Source organism: Hippoglossus hippoglossus, chromosome 24 (genome assembly GCF_009819705.1).
Source record: "Hippoglossus hippoglossus isolate fHipHip1 chromosome 24, fHipHip1.pri, whole genome shotgun sequence".
NCBI classification, from domain to species: domain Eukaryota; kingdom Metazoa; phylum Chordata; class Actinopteri; order Pleuronectiformes; family Pleuronectidae; genus Hippoglossus; species Hippoglossus hippoglossus.
The window spans coordinates 10556919-10573281 of record NC_047174.1 but is presented as its reverse complement, the minus strand read 5'-3'; the positions used below and the strand labels follow the sequence as shown (position 1 = coordinate 10573281).

General features: G+C 43.0%; 1 protein-coding gene across 9 annotated transcripts in view; it reads left to right on the top strand.

The window, feature by feature from the left end:
- sgk1 (serum/glucocorticoid regulated kinase 1) overlaps positions 1-15480 on the top strand; it is a 37525-nt gene extending 22045 nt beyond the window's left edge. For 3 of the 9 annotated variants that reach the window (XM_034579225.1, XM_034579226.1, XM_034579224.1), the window contains 10 exons: positions 1450-1513; positions 10949-11024; positions 11220-11295; positions 11429-11617; positions 11734-11865; positions 12587-12823; positions 12936-13031; positions 13489-13644; positions 13746-13835; positions 13999-15480. In XM_034579225.1, coding sequence (XP_034435116.1) covers positions 1450-1513; positions 10949-11024; positions 11220-11295; positions 11429-11617; positions 11734-11865; positions 12587-12823; positions 12936-13031; positions 13489-13644; positions 13746-13835; positions 13999-14166 — 1284 coding nt within the window. In that variant the 3' untranslated portion in view covers positions 14167-15480. Of the gene's footprint in view, positions 1-1449; positions 1514-6441; positions 6565-8715; positions 8902-9742; positions 10831-10948; positions 11025-11219; positions 11296-11428; positions 11618-11733; positions 11866-12586; positions 12824-12935; positions 13099-13165; positions 13462-13488; positions 13645-13745; positions 13836-13998 lie in introns of those variants that run through there. The other 6 variants (XM_034579230.1, XM_034579232.1, XM_034579231.1 and 3 more) reach the window with 6 other exon arrangements.
- The last annotated feature ends 883 nt before the right edge of the window (positions 15481-16363 follow it).

Below are 16363 nucleotides of genomic sequence, written 5' to 3'. Positions count from 1 at the left end.
GCTGGTCCTGTGACAGCTGCCAAACACACTGTGAGTGTTTGTGAAGTGAAAAAGTTGAGCAAACTGAAGAAGCTCCTGTTGAGACATGCTTACTTGTATGTTACCGAGTCATTTAGACACGGAAAGAGCAATGATCTCGCACACAAACACACACACACACAACGACACGCATACATGCAGCCATACAAAGTACATACATTTCCTCAAGTGCACATTTTGAGTTGATACTTCTGTTCTATTATATGTCAAGAGAAATATTTATTTTCAGTTCACTTCATCTACTTAACAGCTGCAGTTGAACTCTAAAATTTAACATACAAAATTACATTTTGTAAATTGGGAACATACAATACAATAAAATAAAAAACAAATTAATAATAATGATAATAATAATAAACTTTATTTATATAGCACTTTTCAAAACAAAGTGCTTTAGATGGTTGAAACATTTCGGGACTAAGGTAAATAAGATTAGGGAATGAAACAATACAGAAATAAAACATTAAAACCAAAACAGTATAATAATAGAAAACACTTGTAAGTAATATAAATGGTGTAACTAGAATTATTTATATTAAAGTGATTTTTTTGTGATGTTAAAGCTGTATGATAGATTTATAATGTATACTGCACATTTAGTATACAGGGGGTAAATGAGCACATTGTGGCAGATGATCCTCTTCAACATTTGGCCCGAGCTGATCTTTCAAACTGGCGCTAGGTCTCACACAGTGTCGTCATGTTATAGAGCAGAGGTTTCTCACCGCTCTCAGCACAGTGCCCCCGAGTGATTTAATACAGACTCACCCTGGAAACTCGGTCACATTAAAACACGTCACACTGGTGAACCGACTGAAAATGGGGCACGGACCAGTCCGGGTCGGGAAATGCTGATTTAGGGTTCTTCTGTTCAAAAAGGTCTCATGTGGTCACTGCGGCACCAAAACTTTGAAGGAGCTGAGAAAGAGCAGCTTAGATTCGTGCTTTCCAAACTTTTTCTTGGAGAAGTAATAGATAGAAGAAAATTCAACCAAATAAATCAAATATAATTTAGTGCAGCAAAAGTATGTTTTTTAATTCACCTCAGATTTGTTTGTGTCTTGTGTTTAGCCTTTATCATTTTACTTTAATGGCCACGTAATTGAACAAATCTTCAAAGCCAAAGGGTTTTACAGTTTCCACAAGAGGTCTATTAGACCACTAAAATGAATCAATAAGTGATTTATGTAGGTTTCTACAAGTTGTATAGTTTTTAATTATATTGTGTTTATTTCATATTGGCTTGTATTTAATTGAACATAACTCCTGAGTTGAGGAAACTGCAGGACACCAGGAAGTTAAGGAGGGGATACAATTTAACAGTGTGAAATGGAATTAAAGTTTTCATTTGTTTTCGTTGTTTGAGAGTGTGAATTATTTTGACTAAGTAAAACTGTGTTTCTTTCCCAGGCGATGGACCTGTACTACCACAATGAGTCAGACCCAGACAGCTACTGTTGCCCTGGCGACAACAGTAAGTCACCGCCTAACTAAGCTTGTTGTTTTGTATTCCTCCACTTCCTCTCGTCTCTCCTGCTACTTTACATTGAGAGTCCTCTACTCACTCGCTCTCCGTCACGTCCCTACGTCACTGTCGGGTCGTATTTCTCTTCATTATCTGCACCTTTGTTTATTTTCCACATCAATTCAAATTTATCCTGTGCCGTTTATTCCTCTATTACTCTTGTTTGTCCTTTCCTTGCCATATAAACCTGATGGCCGTGGGAGCAGAAATGATTCACACACACACACACACTTACCTCACCACATGGGCCTCTAATCCAACCTCTGCACAGGATAACGACCAGTGTCTTCAAACCAATATTACTATTTGTTGTTTTGCAGAAACCAGTAAAACAGTGGTTACAAGCAGAAAACACGGGACTGACCATCATGTGAATGTTTCTGTACTTGTTGCTCGCATGTGTGGCACTGGGTGAGAGGTCAGAATGGATTTATAGCCAACACGACTGTACTTTAATTTTCCATCATGCTCATGATTTGTTCCACAAATCAGAGTCCAGTCCAAATGGCACAGTGTGTGTGTGTGTCACATTTTGGCAGAGGGCCTATCTGCAGTATTCCCTTTTTTATTGGTACCTTTACCTTTGCAGGGCACCTTGCAGACATGAGCTCTTCTCATGACTGTATAAGATAAGATAATACTTTATTCGTCCAATATTGGGACAACTTGGTGTGTGTGTGCCATGAATATATGTCGGAGTGTGTGTGTGAGAGCTCACTGTTACATCATTTTAATCATTTAATCATTTCATCACTGTAACCTGTAAACCCCATTTTGCAAATGGAAACTAACATTTAACACCTTGTAATTTCCCCTACATTGCTTTAGTGCAACATTAGTTTGTTTTTTCACATAGAAACCATTCATTTCTTATGGACAAATCCAATGGCTTAGTGGTTGAGGAAGTATTCAGATCCTTGACTCATCCATAACAAGTAAAACACTGTATTTAAAAATGCCCCTTTAAAAGTAGGAGTCATAATTATTTTCAGCAAAATATCCTTACGATAATCGATGTGTTTGTGACGCAGCTTATGTGTAAAATACAGGTATTAAATGGAGATATTCAAAGTACTGAACAGTTGGACACTTGGCAGTTGTGCAGGTACCTGATGGCTGCTGGAGCATCGCCAAGAGAGAAAAGTGACAGGAACCCTTTTACTGACGAACGTGTTTTTCACTGGGAGTAGTCTGCCCCCGTTAATTATGGGAGTTTTCGGAGAGAAATCCGAGCAATTAGCCGAGCTGGTGACAAGCTGTTCCTGTAGCCTCGGCCGCGATGCCGCTACACCCCGCCGCTCCAAGTTCAGCAATTACTGGCTTTCGGAGCAGATAACGTGACGAGCGCCGCGGCTCGCAGTCGTTCACAGTGATGCAGTGAGCTGTGTGCGACACAGGGAGCAGTAGAGAGCGAGGTATGGATCCCCTAACAATAATTGTATGGAGTATGAACAACAAACAGCAAAGAATGTTTGTGTTCCTTCAGAAAAAAGTACAGCGTGGCCTTTCTCAACAAAGCATCTGCTGCAGATTCCCTGATTAAAGCACATTAGCATGATCATCAGTTTGCTACGGTGTCGCTAATCAGCATTTACACACTGACTTATTCAGCTGTTCTTTCCCTCAGACGCCAACAGGTTTATGTAACATGTGATTAGCCTCGGTTTGGTTGTGTCTGTGCATGTGTGTCAAACTTCATCCTTGTTGTTCTCAGAGAAAAGAAATGTGATCCCAAGATCCTGATTGTCATCCTTTATGACTTTTCGCTCACCTGTGCCAACCTGTCCTTCAGAGCTTAACGGACAAACACACCTTAGCACAGACACGCAACTGTATAAATGAAAAAAATATTGCATACACAACCTAGTAGTCCACCTACTTCATTTGGTCCTGTCCTTCTGACTTTCCCGATTAGTCCAAGCCAAAATAACAGGTGTTAAAGGTGCCTCGGACTGAAATTAAGTTGGACCAAATGTGCAGTCTCGGTCCAGATCAAACTGAACCATTAGTTCGATTCGTTTGCAGCGTGAAATTTTTTTGGAATAGTTCAGCCTTTCGGACCAACTGCAGGAAGTTGAGACAGCATTGAACAATAGAAGAAGAAAAGGAAGCAGAAGCCTTAGTGGTCTCTCCAGAAACTGAGTTCTGTCGGCTCGCAGGGTTTCTTGTAGTCTTTACCTCTGCAGATGTAACGTTGGAACCATGAGGACGTTCATCTGGTGCATTCAAAAGTACCGTGTCTGAAGTTGGTGATGCTGGTTGTAACATCACAGTAGCAATGAAATTAGCATAATGAACGGGTTCATTCGTTTTCTGCATTCAAACAGAACGACGACCACCAGGCAGATTGGCAACACGCCCGCGACAGACACACGCCGTCTACAAACCAATCAGTGTCAAGTAGATGCAGCCAACGTAGGTGATGACCACAGGAATTTGACCGGATCAAATGTAAACATTGTGACAGAGAAATAAACCCAAAATAACTACTACTTAATACTTAATAAATAAAACACATAAAATAGCATTTGAACCTTCAATACAGACGTCCACTAGCCCAAGTCTCTTCCAGTAAAAGCAAACAATTTGCTTTGTTCTTTAAAGAGAAACGTAAGAATGTGAGGCTAAACATTTAACAGGAAACACTGGCCACCCCTCGTCCTCTTTGACATAATCCAGAATGAAACCCTCCTCCTGCTCTCCTGACCGGATCCCAGCTGACCTTTTCAACACCACTTTTCATACAATGTCTTTAAATACACTCCTCATTAGCAATTCCTCCCCGGGATCTGACATTTCCCTTTAACCCTTTCCAGACCACAACTGCAACACAGAACTTAGAGCTCTCCTCTCCCAGTAATTACCACTCCATCTTGCATCTGATTTTCCTGAGCAAAGGTTTTTGAGATCAACATTTTTTACACAATTAAACAAACACATTTCTCACAATGATATTCTTGAAAGTTTTCTGTCAGACCTCGGAGGGAAAAACAGACAGATTTATTCAGATATTTACTTGACTCTGTTGACCATGATCTGCAGCAGCATTGTGTTTGTGAAGCTGTATGTGTTATGCATATAAAGTTCATTCATTCATCTGTTGCTTGTCATTCTTCATCTTCAAAACCCCTAAATCCTAAATTCACTAAACCTGTGGTGTTTCACTGGACGATCAGAAATTCAGAATTCATTCATGAGAAAATGACAGAGACAAAAAATATTATTTTAACATCATAAAATCCTTGGAGGGCCATTCGAAGTCAGAAGAAGTCAGATGGTAGTGATGATGATGATGATGATGATGATGATGATGATGATGATGATGATGATGATGATGATGATGATGATGATGAAGATGAGGATCAGATGCAAACTTCAGTACTTTGTGGTTGTACAGTTTATTGAACAGAGGGAGGTTGTTGTGCTCAGCTCTGAGTTTGTGGTCGTTTCGCAGCTCAATGATTTCATGTCGCTGGTTGTCGGACACATCAGCTGGTTCCTCATTAAACGGCTTATTAAACTTGTTTGGTTCCTTTGTTTAGTTGTCATGTCCTGAATCCTCTCGACACAGGCTGCAGGGAGTTTTGCAAACTTGCCAGCATATTGAGATGTCAAAGAAGGCTGCTGTTCTTGCACACAATGCACAATTTTAGTTTGCCCAGTTGTGTACAGAGGTAGATGTATAGGGATAAGAATCAGAGATCTTGTCACCTGGCACCATTTTGTTATTTTGGGCAAACAAGACCAGAACCTCATCTACGTAATAGGGAACAAGCCACAACTGGTTTCACAACACCGACTTCTTCTCGACTTCTAAACAAATGGCAATCTAATTCACCTTATGTGCATGTAATTAAGTCCTTATATTTGCATGATATCCTTGTTGTACATGCTTATTCTGTCTGCATCTGCTCCTTCCTGCTGCCACATCAGATGAAGGTCTTATGAACAGTGCACTTACTTACTTCAGGTCGACAACACGGTATACCTGTAAGTTTCCCATTCTGGCTGCCGTAGAGAAGATGATTGGATTTCAGAAAGCAATTTGTCTTTTTCTCACAACATCTCCATAAGTGTGTCACTTTTAGGCATAGCCTCGCTCGCCAAGCAGGCCACACTGATAAATAAAAGGCCGGCTGTCCTCTCTGAATAGCCGAGGCCTTTATGTAACGGCGTCATTTGGCTCCTCACTTACAGAGGCTCATTCACATTCATCACCAGATCAACTTTAGCCGCAAACACGCGCATCACCGCCGGCACAGAGAATGGACACTAAAACATAGCGGAACGGCAGACCTGGACGGACCTAATGGATGGATATCATCTGCCGGAGACAGCGTGGAAATGGGCATGTGTAGGTCCTTGTGTATGTGTGGGTACACTGAGAGGGGGCTGAGGGAGTGTGTTTGTGTTTGTTTGTATGTGTTTATACTACAACTCTAATATTCTGCAATCCTACCCCTCTGATCGTGCAGTGAACCCCCTCCTGTACTTTTATGGAATAGTGAAATGGCCCCTGGAGTGCATGTGTGTGTGTATGAGTCAGTGCTGTCTTTGGCAATGATGGCAGTGCCACTAGGAGGTTACATAACGTATGAAATGTAATGTCTCTCTCTCTCTCACACACACACACACACAGACAGATTGAGTATTGTGGAGCCTCCTCTTGTTCGTGGTCCGAGCCTCGAGCAGCCTCTAAATCCAGAAGGGAAATGGGGCCAGAGAGGAAAAACACTGAGTGAAGCTTTTGTTAGTGTCTCTCTCTCTCTCTCTCTCTCTCTCTCTCTCTCTCTCTCTCTCTCTCTCTCTCTCTCTCTCTCTCTCTCTTTCTTCCTCTCCTCTGATCATCTCTCAGCACCCCTCTCTCATTTCATTCAACTCTGGGTTATGACCACAGATGCAGGCAGAGCGCTGCTTACATCCCTGCAGAGGTAACGTAACATCTTCTTCATCGCCATTGCTACAGATTCACGACCCCACGTCTAACTGCTCTCTTTTGGGTAAGCAATATGCCATGGACAAGGTTTTCGCTTGTTATGGCTCATGATGCTTTCAAGTGCTGACAAGAGATGTCGGTTTGTGTCACACCCAGGCTGCCACTGTAGAGTCAGTGGTCGGATGTTGTAGATAACAAATGCTTGCTGGAGGATGTCACTGCAGCGCTCAGACCTTTAGGGAGTTTGGGAAATACCTGATGTTCCTTTTCGCTCTGTTATATAAAGCAGTGTGTGTGTGTGTGTGAGTGAATGAGTGTGTGTTCTGTCTCCCTTTCGCCTCCAGCTCTGCATGTGTGTATCCGTAGATAGTGTGTGTGCATCATATGGTTGTGTGGGTCAGATCGATGATAAATCTGAGTCAAAAATTGTCGGACCAACTTAAATCAGTCATGCACAAGTTACGTTTTTTTCAAATTAAAAGTTTGCAATTGTGTTAGTTGAACTTGTAACCTTTATGTTTGACAAACTAAATTCATTTGTGTGTGACGAAAAGAAGATTTTTTTTAAAGCTGCTCCAACAATTTTCTTTTTTCAATGTACATCAAGGGAGTACAAGAGACAATAGTGGGGGGGAAAGGATGCTGTATTTAAAAATTGAAAAGTCATACATTCAGCCTCACAGAGAGTTTTCTCTGAGAGAGTCCTGGGGTCAGGAGGTTAAGAATACACACTCTCTCTCTCACACACGTGGATGAGCCTTAATCTCTGCTTGTCTTTGGCTCTGCATTATCACATTCTGAGAACGATTACACAGAGGCTAGCTGTCGCACAGATGCTATAAATCACACACTAGCCTGTGCTCACCTTTGAACTTGCCGATTGGAACCCAGACTGTCAGGATAAATCTAGTTGATGAGATTAAAGAATAAGCACTTGACCCTTTTTACCATCTTTGAGGGACCCTCCCGCTCATCCTGCTCGGTGGCCATTGGATCAAACTGTGGTCGCACTGGGCAGCTCCCAGGGTTGAATGGGAGCAACTGTGTGAGTGTGATCAAGGCATTCCTAAAAATGAGAGCACTGCTCTCTATGAATGTTCCCAGAGTAAATGAAGGATTTAAAAAGAATCTGTTACAGCGGAGGCTGTTTCATAACAACAGTACTGTCTGTCATAAAAACCTGGAAGGTTCAATGGTTCAGTTCATTCATCTATAAACCTAGTGCTTCCAATCTAATAATAAAAACATAACAGGAGAATAAAGACCCACAAAATTAAGCTTTAGATATAAAACGTGATAAAACAGTTTATAAAACATTTAAAAATACAATATAAAATGAGACTAAGACAAAAACAAATATAAAGTCTGCCAAACAGGATTTTGAGAAAATACCTGGGTGTACGGTCTGCTCATGCACAGAATAGTTGGGAGAGAAATTCCAGGGATAATTCACAGGCCCTAACTTCTTGGCTGCTGCCAACTTTGAATTAAGGTAAACTCTGTGTTTCCAACTCTGTGGGAAAACCAACATGTGGGAAACCAACAGTGTTGCATTTTGCAGGATATGAAGAAAAGATTATTGTTGCAAACTTAATGGCGTAATGGCTTTACGCACCAAAGCCCAGATGTTCAATGCATGTCATAACATTACGGCAGAAATGCTGCAGAATCAGCAAAGAAGAAGAAGAAGTGTTCACATTCATGTCATGTTTCCATCACCTGTGTCTACTGCAGAGTTAAGTGACTCTGGAGTAAATGACGTTTGTATCCATTCTCATTGCACAGAAAAGACAAAAGACAGAAGTTACCACTTCTCTTTAACTGTGATATTACAGCGTAACATCACAGTTAAAGAGAAGTGGTGTTTCTAGTGAAAAACAGATGAATGAGGAGCTGTTTATCCAAAATGATGATGCATTTATTGGTATTATGTGCGAACAGTGAAAACCAACCCCTTGTTTCACCAGCTTCACATAAAACTAATATTTGGCTAAAAAAATCCACCAGTTCCATGTCTTTGCACTGGGAGGAAGCTACAAGAAAAACTAAATAAATCAGTTATCTGTTCATTTGAAATTAAGTATAAGTCTACTGCAGTGTTTTCAGGGGCTGATCTCTAAAGCATGAGCTCATGTGGAGGATTTGAAGGCAGCATTATCCCCCGCCCTGGGAAAAAAACACTCATCCAACCGTGGAGAGAGTGGAAGGAAATAGAGGCGGGACGTCTCCGCCCTGAGAGGAAGGCAGTGGAAAAAAAAAAATCAGTTTGATGAAACTCCCCAAGAAGAAGAAGAAGAAGTGCAGTGTAGTTCGATTACTTCCCTGCCGAGGAACCTACAGCCCCTCTTGCTTGTTGGGACATACAGCATCCTTATGAAAGACAGAACCACCGCTTTGACTTGTAAGTAGACTGCATGTTGATCTGAAAGGGATGGATGAGAAGTGTTGTTAATCCTCTGAGAACACTGTAGGCAGATAATAACCCATATTTATAAACTTCTGCAGTAACTTACTATTACTAAATGTATAATTAAACTTCCATAAAGTAAGTGTGAAGCTATAGCTCCTAGCCCACTTTCTGTGGCGCCTCTTCAAGGGGCGCCCCATTCACCCTTATGCTCCTGTGACCTGGATTTATCTATGGTGGGTGGGTGGGGGGGTCTGTTAAAAGTGCCCAGGAAAACTGTGACCACTCTCTTTTGCTTTTTGGCAACATGAGAACTCCTTCAGAACCGATAGGTCTGTTTGTTTCTCATGGAAACCTAATCTGCTGTGGGGTTAGGATAGGGAATAAAGATTAAGGTTTCTTTTATTTTTATTTTACGCACGCTCTTTTGTGAAATACAGTTTGTATTGTGCAGCACAGCAATCCTCCAAAGTGAAGTCCACTACTGTTTGCTTCCATTTTCACATTGTGGCAATTCCAGTAAGTGATTTCCCCCCCACCCCCCAATCACTCAATTTGGGGATTTTCCTGCGCCTTGCTCCTTCCTTTTTACGCATGCACGGTCATGAATGCTCCGTCTCAGCGGATTTGGCGTTCAAAGGTGGTATCGCCTCACGCAGGCTTCTCTCATTCCACTGAGGGGTGTTGATAAAACCAGGTGCCTTACATAACCGTGCCCTGCGGAGCCCGTCTGCTCCTCCGTGTGCGTGTGCGCGCGCGTGTGTGTGTGTGTGTGTGTGTGTGTGTGTGTGTGCCAGCGTCCAAAAGCGCAGCGCAGAGCGGCGTTTTCCCACAAGATCTCTCAATCCTCACATTCAAGGGTTTTCTTGGCTGCTCTGAGAGGTTTAGAGCTGGGTTCAAACACATTGTGGATCTGAGCTCTTCTCTTCTTCTATTTTTTTTTTTTTTAAACTCGAGCCTGGTGCACTCGCAGGACTTTCTCTCCAGTCTGTACTTTTCCACTATACCGGCGCGGCTTTTCTTGGCATCTGGCCTCCCCTCGGCTCAGGCTCTCCCCTCTCGTCTTTTGTAAAGCTCCGCAACGTGCGTCACTCGCGAGCGATTTAATTTAGACGAAGCCAAACAGTGGAGCTGATAGGCCCAGTCGTGGGAGGCTCTCAGGTTATTTGTACAGGAGTGTAACCTGCAGACACCAGGGGGGGTTTGGGCAGGGAGTGTGGACACAGGGCCACAATAACGATCACTGATTTAGACAACACAATTTAAGGAGCATTTTCTCCTCATGTGCACAATCTGCAGTTTATTCTGAACCACTGGATCTTTAAGGGACGCCATTCAATATGTTACATAGAATACTGGACACAGCTGGATGTCCCTGGCCCATATGTATTTGTCTTCCTTTGTGTTGATTTTCTTGGTGCCATTTTCTCTCTGTGAGTGTGTGTGTGGGACTCATGGCATGTTAAGCAAGGTTGCCATGGCATTGCGCAAACATATGTGCAAATAGTACACGGTATCCTTTATGCCAGTGTTTGTACAGAAACAAATTTCCCCTCCCACAAATTTCTCCTGTGTTTTTGATGCAACCACGGTTTGAGGTTTTGAGGCTGTGACGCGCAGGGGGCGCAACGGCCTCTAATTGGTGGAGAACCAGATCGATCATCCTACCCTGGTCTATTTACCGGATCTAAATGTTTGCATAGGATCACGCCCACAAAGAGGGTTGTGGGCGTGTATGGGGGTTGGGCAGCTCCGCCTCTCCTCCCCCTTCCTGGCTTGTTATAAAACAAGAGCCAAAAGCAAAAAGAGTTATATTTTGGCTCTTGGTGAGAACAACTCATCACATCATGACGATCCAGACAGAAACTGAGAAGCCTGTGTTGACTTACTCCAAATGCAGAGGGCTCGTGACTTTAGTCATCGGTATGGAAGCACAACCGGATATTTTAATCTGATTCCTCACAGATGGACGATCAACTTATTATTTAAAAAAAAAAAAACTCAATATTTTCCTCTCTTGTTTTTCTCTTTTGCATCGCAGCTTTCATGAAACAGAGGAGGATGGGTCTGAACGACTTCATTCAGAGGCTCGCCACGAACTCCTACGCCTGCAAGCAGTGAGTACAGTCTGACTCGTGTTATTGTTCCGCGTTCACTGGAGGACAGGAACAAAAGCTGCAATACCAGTTACTGCACCTCTTGAGAAACTTTGTGGCTTAATGTGACTCACAGATGAGCAACTTCATATTTGAGAAAAACTGATTTGGTGCTTTATTGTTAGATGAACTAAGTTTGAACTCCTTGTTTTTCAGCCCGGAGGTTCAGTCTATTCTGAACTTGAGTCCTCCTCAGGATGCTGAGCTCATGAACACAAACCCCTCTCCCCCTGTAAGTATATTTCTATCAAACAGAAGAATTGTGTGCTTCTTCCTTTGTTTACACTTTGACATTTGCAGAGATGCACAAATGTTATTTTTGTGGTTCCTGACATCCTCGCCCTCGTCCTCCTCCCCTCTCGCAGCCCAGTCCATCCCAACAGATCAACCTCGGTCCGTCCTCCAACCCCTCAGCCAAACCCAGCGACTTCCACTTCCTCAAGGTGATCGGCAAGGGCAGCTTCGGCAAGGTCCTGCTGGCGCGCCACCGCACGGACGACCAGTTCTACGCCGTCAAAGTCTTACAGAAGCAGGCCATCCTCAAGAAGAAGGAGGTAAATGGAACTCGCGTGCAGGGATTCGCTCTAGAAACACAGACTCGAACGCGCTCACACCACGTGAGCTGTGGCCTCATCGACATGTCTCACCCTCTGCTCTTTGTGCTCCGCAGGAAAAACACATCATGTCAGAGAGGAATGTGCTGCTGAAGAATGTCAAGCACCCGTTCTTGGTGGGACTGCACTACTCTTTCCAAACAGCGGACAAACTCTACTTCATCCTGGACTACATCAATGGAGGAGAGGTGAGTCAGAAAAGAAATAGGAAGCAGAGATGAAAGAGCTGAAGGGATACTGAGGAAGGGGGGGGGGGATCCTTAAGATGGGTGAAAGAAGAAGGGGAGACACATGCAGCATCATCAGACATAACGATGAGGCAGAGACAGACAGAGGGGATTTCCTGTCATGACAAGCTCTAAGCAGGAGGCCGCTCTGTTCTCTTTTTTTCTTCTTCTATCGTTCTTTCACTAAAGGAAGCAGCTCTCAGGAAATCATGCGGTGGGGCTGGGACAGAGGGAGAAACTCAGGGGGCCAAATTTAGCAGCGGCTTTCAGACCCACTGACTCTAATCGCGCTAATTTCCTGTGATTGTTGCACGAGCAGAGACAGCGCTGATTAAATATGGGGCCTCGTCAGGAAACAGGACGCATTTACCCTCCTTCCCTTTCTCTTTTCTTCCCCTCTGTTTCTCTCCATCCCACTCGTCTCCCACTCCACCTTTGGCCCATCATTTCATCTGTCTTCCCTTGTCAAACTCTTTAAGCCGCTGCCTTCCTGCCTCTTTATTTTCCTCCCATCCGGTTTCCTCTGTGTCTCTCTATCTCGTCTTTTATTGTTGGTCTTTCTTGTACTAATTTCCTATTTCTTTCTGCCTCTGTCATCACAGAGCCCCTGTAGATAAATGTAAGACAAATGGCACACTCAGGAATAACCTCTGCTCTCCTGTTATGTTTCTCTTCCCTGCAGTTGTTCTACCATCTACAGAGAGAGCGCTGCTTCCTGGAGCCCAGAGCCAGGTTCTACTCTGCGGAGATCGCCAGCGCCCTGGGCTACCTCCACTCGCTCAACATCGTCTACAGGGACCTGAAGCCGGAGAACATCCTGCTGGACTCCCAGGGACACATCATCCTCACAGATTTCGGCCTGTGCAAGGAGAACATCGAGCCCAACGGGACCACGTCGACCTTCTGCGGTACGCCAGAGGTGAGGATGAGATCTCCGGCTTTGCTGACCTCCTGTGGTTTCTGTGTTTTGACGTCACTCTGTAAGATTCAGTAGCTCTTACCACGTCCCCCTGTCTTTTCCTGATCCGCAGTATTTAGCTCCTGAGGTGCTTCACAAGCAGCCATACGACAGGACGGTGGACTGGTGGTGTTTAGGAGCTGTTCTCTACGAGATGCTCTATGGCCTGGTGAGTAACATTCAAGGTTTCGCTACATCATTTTATATAAAGTTACACGTCACCCTCAGTTTATTCTTCCCCAAATTTCACGAGGCTCCATGCATGTTTTATCTTGCATTTCTGTGCATTTGAAAGAATTAAAATCTTTGAATCCTGTAATGAATACTACAAATGCATGATATTGTAAACTGCGGAAAAACCTAGATTCATTCCAGGTTTAGCCATGCATGCGAGTTTTTATCTCTTAGTTAAAACATCCAAATAACACAGACGCACGTGCACCGACACGCATGAATAGTCAATTACATCACTGTGTGACGGATGAACACATGGACAAAGGCATGTAGCACGTGGAAGAACAAAATGCACAGAAGTCCAAATAGAGATACAATCAGTGATCGTCACGTGGATTCCTCTGTCTTTGTTGTTTGATTGATGACAATCACTTCCTCTTGTCCCTCCTCAGCCGCCGTTCTACAGCCGCAACACAGCAGAGATGTACGACAACATCCTGAACAAGCCGCTGCAGCTGAAACCCAACATTTCCAACGCGGCCAGACACTTGCTGGAGGGCCTGCTGCAGAAGGACCGCACCAAGAGGCTGGGCTGCACAGAAGACTTTGTAAGTGTTATGCGGTTATGTGTGTGAATCTATGCGCTTTATTCACTTGTTTACCCTGTTGAAACTCATCATTTAATCGTTTTCTGATTTGTCTTTTCCAGATTGAAATCAAGAACCACATATTCTTCTCTCCCATCAGCTGGGATGAACTCAATGCCAAGAAGATCACCCCTCCCTTCAACCCCAACGTGGTACGTTCCTTTTTTTGTGCTGATGACGGCAGATTTATGGTTTTCTACAGTAGAATAACCTTTTCTTGTCGCAGCCCTCAGTATTTGGAGCATCCATGTTGTGAATTAAAACAGTGATGTCTTGTTATTTGACATGTGTCCCATCTCGCCTTCCTCTCCACAGACAGGGCCCAACGACTTGCGGCACTTTGACCCCGAGTTCACAGACGAGCCGGTGCCCAGCTCCATCGGCTGCTCCCCGGACAGCGCACTCGTCACGGCCAGCATCAAAGAGGCGGCGGAGGCCTTCGTGGGCTTCTCCTACGCCCCCTCTATGGACTCCTACCTATAGGATTTAAACACAAGACAATCAAAAGGACACCAGTTTTAGATTTACCGGGCATGAACTGCGTCCGCGGACCTGCATCTTGACCCCACCCGACTTTTCCTCAACGTCATGGTGATGGATGTTTTTAAACCAACCCCTGCAACAGCTCTGCATCTACAAAATGAAATGTATACATGTGTTCTTGCCATAATCTCTCCAACTCTTGAATGCATTTTGAGATGACTTGCTAGGAGAGGATCCCTGTAGCTCAAATGACTCACCGGGGTTGTAATCCTCCATTTTTACCACGATTTACCGACGCACAAATTCTTCCTCCTTCTGCCTCGGACACAAACCAACATCCCTCTCCAGCCTTTCGATTGCCCGTCTTTAATCTGATAGTGGAGGTCCTTTGCACATAGCTCAGGCAGCTTAAAAGCCCCCCCCCCCTCAACCCTGAAGTCACAACTGACAAGCACACACCACCCTCTTTTCTTAAAAGCTGGGCTGCACTGCACCAGCTCTGAAAATGAATACCATCTTCATCTATGTAGCGAAGACATCTTCTCCGATTTTAGATTCTGTCCTACCCACCCCCGCAGGGACGTCTCCTGTTGAGTCTGAACGCGTAGCTCGGAGATGACATTCATTTTGGTGCTTTAGTTTCTTCTAATCTCCTGTCTGGGTGATAGAAAAAGGGAGCTGTTTTCAGCTGAATGTTACAGAGGGGGACATTTTATTTTCTCAGAGGTGCCTTTATTTTTCTTCTCACCATCAGAACTCACATCTTTACAGGTTTTGTCAGTGTCCAACCTTATAACGTCACCGGAGAGGAACGACGACGTAGCACTAAAATTTCACCCGCACCCGTTCTGTCTTTTTAAACGCGTGAGACGTAGGAACTCGACGGACGTTTCATGTCTTAGTTTGCACATAGAAACAACGAGGATAATGCTGATAAAGAGCGAGAGAGCACTGCTGCTAGGTGAGAAAGAGAGAAACGTGTTTGCGTAGTTCTGCTTGCCAACTGTGTCCCCCTCACGTAGTCTTCCATCCACCTCACAACAATGTAATGGCGGCATGCAGACAGGCCGGCGAACATTGAAACTGAACATTCCATGTTAATATTGCTGTAATGCAGTTTGATGGTATTTAAGTTTGTTTGTATATTTGGAGTTCTGTGTACTAGTTTTAATGTATATTGAACAAAAGACGACTAAAGGTATGCTTAAATATATATATATGTAACAATCCATGTTAAATGTACTGTAAATTGTAAAATTGTTCAAAATTTAAGTGACCATGTTCGGTTTGCAATAAAAGTTTAACTTTATTACACCTTAAGAAGTGATTTTATTTTTTTATGACTGATAATTGAACTACATGAACACAAATTGTATTCATTTCATAGATTTTTTTTTACTGATTTATTGATTTGATTGTTTTGTTTTCATTTGATTTTGATTTTATTTATTTGAATTACTTTATACAGATTTTTATAAATTATTAATGTTATCTTAATTTATATTTCTATTTTAACTTATATTCTTTTTATTTATGCTTTTATTTTAAAAAATGCTGGTCATTTTTACAATACCTAGTGGAAATCTACCAGTGAAAATAAGCACATCAAAGCATTTTTTATAAAGAGTACAGGTAGAAACATTAAACATTTACCAGTCCTGGTTGGAAGAGGCTTGAGCTACTGACCCCTGCTAAACGTCCCAAATCAGAGTAGAATGGACTTTAATCGCGCTCCATACGTCAGCAGACTTGCACAACAATTGTGATGTCCGAAGTGTGTGAATGGAAAATTTTGTTTGACAAAAAATAAAGCAACCACCCTCAGTAGAGAAGCTTTACACTGCACTAATGGAGCATTGTTTTTTTAATGCAGAATATATATATTGTAAAAGATACCTATAAAAACAATGTCCTCAGTATAATATTAGAGCAGCTGAAGTTCAAGGTTGTGTTCTTGGTTAATAGTGTCTGTGAATCCTGACTGTTTGCCAGAAACAGTGGGTTGTTGTGTACGTGAGCTCTGACCTCTTACTTCCTGTCCCATAAGGATTTGCATTATAAAAAAGGACTGTGAGGAAGATTTGACTCAATGGACTCAACAGTTTGAAACTGTTGCTCTAAGAAGTTGCTTGTAAATACAGCCAATCTGGTTCTAAATAATACTGTTGTTGTGTAACAATTATTACACAAGAGGCCA